Source organism: Hypanus sabinus, unplaced genomic scaffold, assembly GCF_030144855.1.
Source record: "Hypanus sabinus isolate sHypSab1 unplaced genomic scaffold, sHypSab1.hap1 scaffold_378, whole genome shotgun sequence".
In the NCBI taxonomy this organism is placed as follows: Eukaryota; Metazoa; Chordata; class Chondrichthyes; order Myliobatiformes; family Dasyatidae; genus Hypanus; species Hypanus sabinus.
Genome location: NW_026781270.1, coordinates 266019 through 278626, shown reverse-complemented (window position 1 = coordinate 278626; position 12608 = coordinate 266019). Strand labels below are relative to the sequence as shown.

The window sequence follows — 12608 nt, the reverse complement described above, 5'->3', positions numbered from 1 at the left end:
CATGAGTAGTAAAAATCTTCAATTTACGTCTCTGTCTAAATGTGTCATTTATAGTAATATATAACAAATAGTATGTAGATAGGGCAGTCAATATGACATAGAAATCAATTAATCAGTCTGATGTCCTGGTGGAAGACGTTCTCCCGGAGCCCGTTGGTCCTTTTATTGTGGTACCGTTTCCGGGATGGTAGCAGCAGGATCAGTTTGTGGTTGTGGTGAATTGGGTCCTCATTATCCTTCGGGCCCTTTTAACACACCTGACTCTGCAAATGTCCTGAATAGTGGGAAGTTCACATCTAGAGATGTGCTAGGCTATGCGCACCCCTCTCTGTAGGTTCTTGCAATTAAGGAAAGTGCAGTTGACCAGGCAGTCATTCAGCCAGTCAGGATGCTCTCATTTGTGTTCCTGTAGAAAGGTCTAAGGATTTGGGTCCCCATCCCAAACTTCAACCGTCTGAGGTGAAAGAGGTACTGTTGTATTTTTATCACAACACAGCTAGTATATACAGACCATGTCAGATCCTTGGTGACCCTCTCAACCCCAGATCCATTGATGCCAATAGGGGTTAGCCTGTCCCCATTCCTTTTGTCATCCACAATTAGCTCCTTTGGGTTTGTGACAATGATTGAGAGGTTGTTTTCTTGACACCAGTCAGATGTTGTTCAGACCAAAGACAGAGTCAGCAATCAAATGGTTGAGCATGGTGCGATGAATGTGCTGAGCTGTGTATATCACAATGCAAGAAGCATCGTAGGAAAGCCAGATGAGCTCAGGACAGGGAAATATGATATTGTAGCCATTACTGGGACTTGGTTACACCCAACAGTCTGAGAGATTTAGAGCAACAAATTTGTAGAGAGATCACAGACCATGCCAAGAAACAAAGGTTGATTCAGTTGGTGATTTTAACTTCCCAGATATTGACTGGGATTCCCATACTGTGAAAGGACTAGAAGGGGCAGAGTTTGTCAAATGTGCCCTTAATCAGGACGTAGAATTCCTGACGTAAATTGTGCAATAAGCTGTTAGGAAATGACCCAGGGCTGTTAACAGGAATTAGTGATCATAATGCCATGAAATTGAAAGTAAATATGGAAAAAGAGTTCTGGACCATGGGTTGAGAATCTAAACTGGGGAAAGGTCAATTTTGATGGTATCAGAAAGGATCTGACAAGTGTGGTTTGGGACAGGCTGTGTTCTGGCAAAGGAGTAGTTGTAAGTGGGAGGCCTTCAGAAGTGAAATTTTAAGTGTGTGGGTTTTTATGTGCCTGTCAAAATAAAAGCTGAAAGGTAACTGGTGCAGGGAACCTTGGTTCTCAAGAGATATTGAGGCCCCGGATATTTTGTTCCTCTAAATGCCTCAGACTGTTGGGTGCTGCCAAGACTCATTAACGATGACTCATTAATCATCATTCCAATTCCTGAGCTCATCTGACATTTTTTTTAGTCGTCTTCTGTTGGTTCCTAAAAGCTTCCCAATAGTTTTTGCTCTTTTGTTTGCCTTCTGGTTGGCTTCTCCTTTCAGCCATTGTTGTGTCCTCCTGCCTTTCCAATGCTTCCACTTCTTTCGTAAGTATCGATCATTCAACTCCCGAGTTGCTGCCAGAAACTTCAGCCATTGCTGTTCCATTGTCACTCCAACTTGTTTTCCCTTTGAAGCAAGTTAGCCCTGCTTCTCCATCACAGAAACATGGAAAAGTTCAGCACAGAAACAGGCTATTTGGCCCATATAGTCAATGCCAAAAAAACATTTAAGCTGTCTAATACATCTACCTGCACCGGGACCATTGCCCTCCATACCCCTACCATCCAGGCTCCCATCCAAACCTCTTTTAAATGGTGAAACCGAGCTCACATTCATCACTTGTGCTGGCATCTCATTCCACACTCTCGCGACCATTTCAGTGAAGGGCTTTTCCACATATTCCTGTCAAATTTTCACCTTCCCCACTGACCCATGAACTCTGGTTGTCATCCCACCCAACCTCAGTGGAAAGAGCTGCTGGCATTTAACCTATCGTTTTCCTCATAGTTTTGTAGACTTCTAATAAATCCTCAAAGCAATGTATAATTTCCTTGTTTATGTTTAGAGACTTTTTTTAGGTGGATAAGATGATGAGGGGCATTGATCGTGTGGATAGTCAGAGGTTTCTTTCCCAGGGTTGAAATGGCTAACACAAGGGGGCATAGTTTTAAGGTGCTTTGAAGTAGATACCGAGGGGATGTCAGGGGTAAGTTTTTTTACACAGAAAATGGTGGGTGCGTAGAGAGTGTTTCAGTTCCTGTGGGACCAGGCAATGAGCACCGATGCGGCTCATTGGGAACAGGGAATAAAACCAATGGAGAGAGACAACTGAGCCAGATCACAGGTTGGAAATGGCAGAACTGCCCCTATGTTATAGATTCTGGAAGAGCATCAGAGAGTTTGATGATCATTCCAGATACCAGCACTGTGCCCAGTTAGAAGATGATTTCTCTCTCCAACTTGGATTGAACTTTACTGTAACAGTGTGATGTCAGCTCACACCTTGCCAACTCAAGTGATCTCATCTGAAATGTTGTCCCACACCCATTGATCGATTTTGTAAATCTTTTTACAGGTTAAATATGACAAGGAATTTGTCTATGGGAATCTCGAACACAACACGCCAGTTTTGCTGTCTCTGTCCAGATATTTAGGAAGAGGAGCAAGGGATTCACTCGATCATCAGAACAACTGGCGTGCCGGTCATTTTACACGGGGGGAATGCATTCATCTGCTCAGGCAGTGGGAACGGATTCACTCGGTCATTTCAACTGAAGGTACATCAGCAAGTTCACACCGGACAAGGCCATTCACCTGTTGTAAGTGTGAGAAGGGATCTAGTCAGTTATCCCACTTGTGGACACACCAGTCAGTTCACACTGGGCAGAGGCTGGTCATTTGCTGAGTTTGTGGGGAATGAATCACTCGATCATCTAACCGAATGGCACACCAGTCAGTTCACACTAGAGAGAGGCCATTCACCTGCTCAGACTGTGGGAAGGGATTCACTTGCTCATCTAACCTGAAGGAACATCAGAGAGTTCACACTGGAGAGAGGCCGTTCACCTGCTCAGACTGTGGGAAGGGATTCAGTTCTTCGTCCCATCTGAAGGTACATCAGCGAGTTCACACTGGAGAGAGGCCGTTCACCTGCACAGACTGTGGGAAGGTTTTCACTTCTTTGTCCCAACTGAAGGTACATCAGCGAGTTCACACCGGGGAGAGGCCATTCTCCTGCTCAGACTGTGGGAAGGGATTCACTTGCTCATCTAAACTAAAGGAACATCAGCGAGTTCACACTGGAGAGAGGCCGTTCACCTGCCTAGACTGTGGGAAGGGATTCACTTGCTCATCTGAATTGAAGGGACATCAGCGAGCTCATACTGGAGAGAGGCCGTTCACCTGCTCAGACTGTGGGAAGGGATTCAGTTCTTCATCCCATCTGAAGGTACATCAGCGAGTTCACACTGGAGAGAGGCCGTTCACCTGCACAGACTGTGGGAAGGGATTCACTTCTTTGTCCCAACTGAAGGTACATCAGCGAGTTCACACCGGGGAGAGGCCATTCTCCTGCTCAGACTGTGGGATGGGATTCACTTGCTCATCTAAACTAAAGGAACATCAGAGAGTTCACACTGGAGAGAGGCCGTTCAGCTGCCTAGACTGTGGGAAGGGATTCACTTGCTCATCTGAATTGAAGGGACATCAGCGAGCTCATACTGGAGAGAGGCCATTCACATGCTCAGACTGTGGGAAGGGATTCACTCGACCATCCCACCTACAGCTGCACAGGTCTGTTCACACTGGGGAGCGGCCGTTCACCTGCTCAGACTGTGGGAAGGGATTCACTCGACCATCCCACCTACAGCTGCACAGGTCTGTTCACACTGGGGAGCGGCCGTTCACCTGCTCAGACTGTGGGAAGGGATTCACTCGACCATCCCACCTACAGCTGCACAGGTCTGTTCACACTGGGGAGCGGCCGTTCACCTGCTCAGACTGTGGGAAGGGATTCACTTGCTCATCTAAACTGAAGGAACACCAGCGAGTTCACACTGGGGAGAGGCCATTCACCTGCTCAGACTGTGGGAAGGGATTCACTTCTTCGTCCCAACTGAAGATACATCAGCGTGTTCACACTGGACAGAGGCCATTCACCTGCTCAGTGTGTGGGAAGGGATTCACTCAGTCATCTAAACTGAAGGAACATCAGAGAGTTCACACTGGGGAGAGGCCATTCACCTGCTCAGACTGTGGGAAGGGATTCACTTCTTCGTCCCAACTGAAGATACATCAGCGTGTTCACACTGGACAGAGGCCATTCACCTGCTCAGACTGTGGGAAGGGATTCACTCAGTCATCTAAACTGAAGGAACATCAGAGAGTTCACACTGGGGAGTGGCCGTTCACCTGCTCAGAATGTGGGAAGGGATTCATTAAATCATCTCACCTACAGTTGCACAGGTCTGTTCACACCGGGGCGAGGCCGTTCACCTGCTCAGACTGTGGGAAGGGATTCACTTGCTCATCTAAACTGAAGATACATCAGCGAGTTCACACTGGGGAGAGGCCATTCACCTGCTCAGACTGTGGGAAGGGATTCAGTTCTTCGTCCCATCTGAAGGTACATCAGCGAGTTCACACTGGAGAGAGGCCGTTCACCTGCACAGACTGTGGGAAGGTATTCACTTCTTTGTCCCAACTGAAGGTACATCAGCGAGTTCACACCGGGGAGAGGCCATTCTCCTGCTCAGACTGTGGGAAGGGATTCACTTGCTCATCTAAACTAAAGGAACATCAGCGAGTTCACACTGGAGAGAGGCCGTTCACCTGCCTAGACTGTGGGAAGGGATTCACTTGCTCATCTGAATTGAAGGGACATCAGCGAGCTCATACTGGAGAGAGGCCGTTCACCTGCTCAGACTGTGGGAAGGGATTCAGTTCTTCATCCCATCTGAAGGTACATCAGCGAGTTCACACTGGAGAGAGGCCGTTCACCTGCACAGACTGTGGGAAGGGATTCACTTCTTTGTCCCAACTGAAGGTACATCAGCGAGTTCACACCGGGGAGAGGCCATTCTCCTGCTCAGACTGTGGGATGGGATTCACTTGCTCATCTAAACTAAAGGAACATCAGAGAGTTCACACTGGAGAGAGGCCGTTCAGCTGCCTAGACTGTGGGAAGGGATTCACTTGCTCATCTGAATTGAAGGGACATCAGCGAGCTCATACTGGAGAGAGGCCATTCACATGCTCAGACTGTGGGAAGGGATTCACTCGACCATCCCACCTACAGCTGCACAGGTCTGTTCACACTGGGGAGCGGCCGTTCACCTGCTCAGACTGTGGGAAGGGATTCACTCGACCATCCCACCTACAGCTGCACAGGTCTGTTCACACTGGGGAGCGGCCGTTCACCTGCTCAGACTGTGGGAAGGGATTCACTCGACCATCCCACCTACAGCTGCACAGGTCTGTTCACACTGGGGAGCGGCCGTTCACCTGCTCAGACTGTGGGAAGGGATTCACTTGCTCATCTAAACTGAAGGAACACCAGCGAGTTCACACTGGGGAGAGGCCATTCACCTGCTCAGACTGTGGGAAGGGATTCACTTCTTCGTCCCAACTGAAGATACATCAGCGTGTTCACACTGGACAGAGGCCATTCACCTGCTCAGTGTGTGGGAAGGGATTCACTCAGTCATCTAAACTGAAGGAACATCAGAGAGTTCACACTGGGGAGAGGCCATTCACCTGCTCAGACTGTGGGAAGGGATTCACTTCTTCGTCCCAACTGAAGATACATCAGCGTGTTCACACTGGACAGAGGCCATTCACCTGCTCAGACTGTGGGAAGGGATTCACTCAGTCATCTAAACTGAAGGAACATCAGAGAGTTCACACTGGGGAGTGGCCGTTCACCTGCTCAGAATGTGGGAAGGGATTCATTAAATCATCTCACCTACAGTTGCACAGGTCTGTTCACACCGGGGCGAGGCCGTTCACCTGCTCAGACTGTGGGAAGGGATTCACTTGCTCATCTAAACTGAAGATACATCAGCGAGTTCACACTGGGGAGAGGCCATTCACCTGCTCAGTGTGTGGGAAGGGGTTCACTCAGTCATCTGAACTGAAGGTACATCAGCGAGTTCACACTGGGGAGAGGCCATTCACCTGCTCAGACTGTGGGAAGGGATTCACTAAATCATCTCACGTACTGAGACACCAGTCAGTTCATACTGGCGAATGGCCGTTCACCTGCTCAGACTGTGGGAGGGGATTCACTTGCTCATCTCAACTGAAGGTACATCAGCAAGTTCACACTGAGGAGAGGACATTCACCTGCTCAGACTGTGGGAAGGGATTCACTAAATCATCTCACGTACTGAGACACCAGTCAGTTCATACTGGCGAATGGCCATTCACCTGCTCAGACTGTGGGAAGGGATTCACGTGCTCATCTAAATTGAAGGAACATCAGAGAGTTCACACTGGGGAGAAGCCGTTCACCTGCTCGGACTGTGGGAAGGGATTCACTTCTTCATCCCAACTGAAGGTACATCAGCGAGTTCACACTGGGGAGAGGCCGTTCACCTGCTCGGACTGTGGGAAGGGATTCACACAGTCATCTCAACTGAAAGTACATCAGCGAGTTCACACTGGAGAGAGGCCATTCACCTGCTCAGTGTGTGGGAAGGGATTCATTAAATCATCTCACCTACTGAGCCACCAGTCAGTTCACACTGGCGAGCGGCCGTTCACTTGCTCAGACTGTGGGAAGGGATTCACTTGCTCATCCGACCTGAGGGTACATCAGCGAGTTCACAATGGGGAGAGGCCATTCACCTGCTCTGACTGTGGGAAGGGATTCACTTGCTCATCCGACCTGAAGGTACATCAGCGAGTTCACACTGAGGAGAGGCCGTTCACCTGCTCAGTGTGTGGGAAGGGATTCTCTCAGTCATCTGAACTGAAGGTACATCAGCGAGTTCACACTGGGGAGAGGCCATTCACCTGCTCAGTCTGTGGGAAGGGATTCATTAAATCATCTCACCTACTGAGACACCAGTCAATTCACACTGGCGAGCGGCCGTTCACCTGCTCAGACTGTGGGAAGGGATTCACTTGCTCATCGAAACTGAAGGTACATCAGCGAGTTCACACTGGGGGAGGCCGTTCACCTGCTCAGACTGTGGGAAGGGATTCACTTGTTCATCCCAACTAAAGGTACATCAGCGAGTTCACACTGGGAGAGGCCGTTTACCTGCTCAGACTGTGGGTAGGGATTCACTTGCTCATCTAAACTGAAGGTACATCAGCGAGTTCACACTGGGAGAGGCCGTTTACCTGCTCAGTGTGTGGGAAGGGATTGACTCAGTCATCTCATCTACAGACACACAGGCAAGTTCACACAGGAGAGAGGCTGATCAGCTGCTGAGACTTTGGGAAGTAATTCTGTCAGCAAAATCAACCAAATGTGTATCATTGAGTTCACAGTGGGGAGAGGCCATTCACCTTCTGTGAATGTGGGGAGCGATTCACTCAGGTCATTTAACCTTATGTAACTCTTGCTTCAGCTAGCAACTTAATATAGGGGGTGATAGCCCCTGAGCTTGGCCAAACCTAAGAAATCTTGTTTGTGTGAATGCTGCATGATGTGTCCCCTGTTACAAATCAGTACCCCAAAAATAACAAGTGCTACACAATATGCGATTAAACAATTGAGCTATTGAATTCTTACTTTGAGTATAGGATTAGTAAAGGAAACAATAAAAGTAAAATTGCCCTTTCTCTCCATTCGTGTCTTCTCATCTCTCCCTGGCAAAAGACCGTGAAAATCTACCTTCCAGACTCACAGGAAAGAACAATATCTCTCTCATTGGATAGCTAGGCACTCCAAAACCCTGTTATTTCTAGTCATAAGCTAAACATCGCTGCTGCAGAGAAACCATTTGCTCTGCAGTGAAACATAACAGAGAGACCATTACATTAGCAATGAAATCTCACAGCATTTTACACTTGTGACACACTACCGGGTTCACACAGGGGAGAAAGTTTCAATAAGCTGCATGCTGGATATTTGTCCATCACTGTTGCTAAAGCTATTTTGAGAGTGACTATCAGTGCTGAACTCTACAATTATTGCTGCTGCTCACCGCATCCAGTTCTGGGCATGGGAGGAGTTTCTTCTACTGCATATTTACCTTCAATGGGACTGGAGTTTAATATTGACTGGGGTGGAGTGTGGCCAGTGAAGAACTGGAGCTTTGAAGCTTTGGCTCAAGTAGTTTTGGCAGATGGATTGTGCAATCAAGTCAATCAAGATTTGAATAGCTCCTGGAGGCTGCGCTTGTCTGTAAATGGAGTAACATCAGTTTCTGAGCTGCTCCTAATTTTGTCCCTTTCCCCCTAGTTTAAACCAAATTTAATATCTTCATTTGCAGATTCTTGAAGGGGAACAATGTGTCTTTGAGGAGTGGGAAGTACTTGTCTGAACCTAGTGATAAAGGCAACGGGAAAGGAAAGATGCAACAGGAAGGATCTGATGAAATGCCATTGTGGGCTGAAGATATGGCTTGGAAACAGTTCACTTAAAGACTAACTTGAAAAGAATAGTAATGAAATGATGTCATTTCTTGGAAAACTTAAGGACCTGTAAGCACAAGTCACTACACACAAAGAGGAATTGAAGATAATTAAGCAAAAATTGCTTGGAAGTAAAATAAAGTAAGACTCGTTTGGAAAGATATCGAAATAAGATTATAGACCTGGAAACTAGGTCTCGCCGAAGGAATATACAAATTGTTGGGCTGCAAGAAGGAGTTGAAAATGGAGTTTTAACTGCTTACATTGGTAAGCTTTTTCATACCTTATTTCCTTCTATATTATCACAGCCGCCAACTACAGAAAAAACACACAGAACACTTCGAGATCTCAAGATCCAAATAAACCAAGGGCTGTTCTGGTTTGTTCTCAATATTTTAAGATTGAAGGTCAAATAATGTGACAGGCAAGAAAACAGAGTTTTTAGATTTGAGACATCTGAGCTAGGTTTTTATGAAGATTTTTCTAAGGAGGTAATGGAACAAAGATTAAAATTTACTCTGGTAATGAAACAGGGATATGATAAGAAATTGTTTCCTTCCTTGCGTAACCCAATGAGGATTAAAGTTCTTCCTCCTAATTCTCCTCCTCGTACATTTTGTGATCCTAAAGTTGCACTGGCATTTGTTTAAACTACACCTGCTGCGACTGCCGATTGAACTGTCTGGCACATTATCTGCATAATAGCATTTCGGAAAGAAGATTTATGAAGGCTACTTGGACACTTCATTGAGAGATTATTAAAAGAAGATTAGGGGACTTGTTTATTACTGCAGATCATTGTTTTTTTCGGTAAGAAGATTTATGGTTCAAGTATGACTGTTTAAATGGTTATTTGGACATTCGACGAAGAAAAAGCACATAAAAGGACTTAGTCCTTTAACCTAATATCTGGTTTGATACTTTTTGTGTTTTTTTTTTAATTAACTAACTGGTAGTTTTTCCTACTAATGGGGATATTTCCTTTTCTTATATATACTTAGTGGAGGTTTCAATTATTTGTATAATATTTAGTTTTAAAGATTGTGTTGATCTGTTATTCTGTTATTAAACACTATGCTTGGTTTCTCTAGGTAATATGTTTCACATTTTAATAACTGCTTATTTTTAAAATTCTTTTCAATATATTAGTATTTTTTATATAATGAATATTATTGCATCTTATAACTGAATTTAAAGCTTTTTTAGGGGATTTAATGTTAATGTTAAGATGGAACTGTTTTTCACTTTCTAAGAGATAACAATTTTTTGGTTTCCTCTGTTTAAAAAAAGATTAAATAAAACATGGGAAAGTTTGTAGATGCTGGAATGTAAACATTTTCCTTTGTTGAGACTTTGTCGTTCCTCTTACAAGGTCAGTGGGTTCCATTTTTTAACGGGGGAGGGATAGAGAAACTTTTTTTAATCTTTTGGACAGACAGAGCAGTCTTGGCTGTGTTTCCTATCATAGGATGCCTGCTTTTTCTGGGCTGTGGGGGGAGTGGGATGGGGTTAGAATTAGGGTTTTTTTCCCATTGGTTGGTTCCGGAGCATGTGTGTTTTCTGTGTGGTTGTATTCTCCATCGCCACCATTTTTGATCATCCCGTATTGGTCTGTGCTCGGCACATGTGTAAAGTAGAATAAAATTATAGTATGGAATCTAAACAGATTAATGTAATAAGTTAGAGTGTACGTGGTTGGAATCATCCTATCAAATGTAAAAAGACTTTTAAAATCATCAATCAATTTCAACCTGATACAATTTTTGCCCAGGAGACACATATCAAGGCGGGAGATCAAAATAGGTTTTTTGGATCGTGGAAGAGTTTGCAATTTCACTTCACTTCTCAAAGTAAAACTAAAGGAGTGTCTATTTTTATTAAATCCAGTATTTTGTTCATTCAAGAGGATATTAAGTCAGATTATTTACTAGATTTTTAATTGTTAATGGGGTAATTTGTAACAGAAAAGCTGTTTTGGTCAATTTGTCCGGTCCTAACTTAGATGATTTTTTTAAAAAAAATGTATTTACTTTACTGTCTCATTTAAATGAATATATGTAGATAATGGGCAGGGATTTTAACTGTTGTTTAAATCCTTTGATTGACATGAGCTCAACCAACCAGTAATTTCCAAATCACTCTGCATTACTTATTAATTCCTTTTTGACTGATTTTTGGATTGATTGAATTATGCAGATATTTACACCCCGATGATAGAGATTTTTTTTTGTCGCATGTTTATAGAAAATTATTCAAGGATCGATTATATTATAGTTGACCTTTGCTTCTTGCCTAGTTTTAAGAATTGTGGATATGACACTATCGCTCTATCTGCTCATGCAGCTTTCAGTTTGTCTTTCGAATTTGATGATGCAATCCTTGCCCACCCACCTTGGCGCCTGTCTCAGACATCATTGCAGAATTCAGACTTTGTTCGCTTCATTGAAAACCAGGTAAAATATTTTTTTTTTCTTTTTAATGTTATATGGGGTACATCTAAATTAATCATATGGGATATATTTAAAGCATTTTAAGGTGGTCAGATCATTTCTTAATCTGCTAACCTGAAAAACCAGGATAAAGTAGAATTAATAAGATTTCAAAGCAAGTTAAAGACTTGGATAATATTTATGCTATTTCCCCTAATATTGACTTATTTTAACAAAGGATGGAACTTCAATCACAATATAATTTATTATTAACTCATCCTATTGAAGACTATTAGCTTCAGCTAAAACGTCAATTTTGTATGTTTTGAGATAAAAACAACAAACTGCTTGTATCTCAATAAAAAATGGCCTGAACAAAACGGCAAATTTTGAAAATCTGTAGGAAAGATGGTACCCTGGCTTGGGAATATGAAGACATTGATAAGATTTTTCAAGGTTTTTATAATGATCTTTATAAATCTAAATTTCCAGTCGATTCTTTTAAAATGATTTTTTTTTTCTTATGGAAGATTGTTTTTCCTCGAATTTCAGTTAAGGATCAAAAAACTCTTGATGCCCAAATTACTGAAGCCAACATTCATAAAGCTAATTTTTCAATGGCATCTGGTAAGGCCCCTGGACTTGATGGCTACCCTGTAGAATTATATAAAAAAGATGGAAAATTTCTCTCTTGGTATATGTAGGAAATGCTTAAGGACTCTTTTGTGAAAGGCAATTTAAACTTTACTTTTTATGACGCTTCTAATGCTTTAATTCTTAAAAAGGATAAAAGTCATTCTGATCGTGCCTCATATAGACCTATTTCATTACTGAATGATGATGCTAAGATCCTGTCAAAGATAATGGCCAAGTGGTTGGAAAATTTTTGGGTAAAGTTATTTTTATAGATCAAACAGGCTTTAGAAACGGCCATTATTCCTTTTCAAATGTTCGGAGATTATTTAACATTATATACCCGTCTTCTTTTAAAACCCCACAACGTGTCGTCTCTAGATGCTGAAAAAGCATTTGATCAATTTGCATGGAAGGATTTGTTTAATGTTTTGGAGAAATTTGGTTTTGGTGTTAATGTAAAAAAATTGGATTAGAATGATATATAAAACTCCTATTGCCTCTGCTATTACTAATAATTGTAGATCTCTTTTTTCAGTTTTCACGGAGGACAAGACAAGGTTGTCTATTAAGTCCTTTGTTATTTAACTTAAAACTAGAATCCCTTGGTATCACTCTTCGTGAAGCTAAAGATCTTCATGGGATTCTTGTGAATGAGATTTCTCTACGCTGACGATTTTCTGGTTTATATATCTAATCCCAAAGAATCTCCCTGCCTTGCTAAAATTATTTAATGAATTTGGAGATTTTTCAGGATATAAAATAAATTTTAATAAAAATGAACTGTTTCCTTTAAATTAATCTGTTTCCATATATGTAATACTCCATTCAACATTATGGATTCTTTTAGATATTTATGCGTTATAATCTGTTTAAAAAAAAAAGGATCTTTACAAAGCTAATTTTGTTCCCTGAGTAGATTCTATGAAGTATT

General features: G+C 43.0%; 1 protein-coding gene and 1 long non-coding RNA gene across 2 annotated transcripts in view; both read left to right on the top strand.

The window, feature by feature from the left end:
• LOC132388683 (zinc finger protein 208-like) overlaps positions 1–6491 on the top strand; it is a 43909-nt gene extending 37418 nt beyond the window's left edge. The window contains exons 3-4 of the mRNA XM_059961057.1: positions 2602–6299; positions 6461–6491. Coding sequence (XP_059817040.1) covers positions 2968–6299; positions 6461–6491 — 3363 coding nt within the window. The 5' untranslated portion in view covers positions 2602–2967. The remainder of the gene's footprint in view (positions 1–2601; positions 6300–6460) is intronic.
• A 459-nt stretch (positions 6492–6950) lies between these two features.
• Positions 6951–12381, top strand: LOC132388686 (uncharacterized). Its single transcript, XR_009510312.1, has 4 exons — positions 6951–7170; positions 8471–9422; positions 10956–11065; positions 12213–12381. It is a non-coding gene; the product is annotated as an uncharacterized LOC132388686 (long non-coding RNA).
• Positions 12382–12608: the final 227 nt, after the last annotated feature.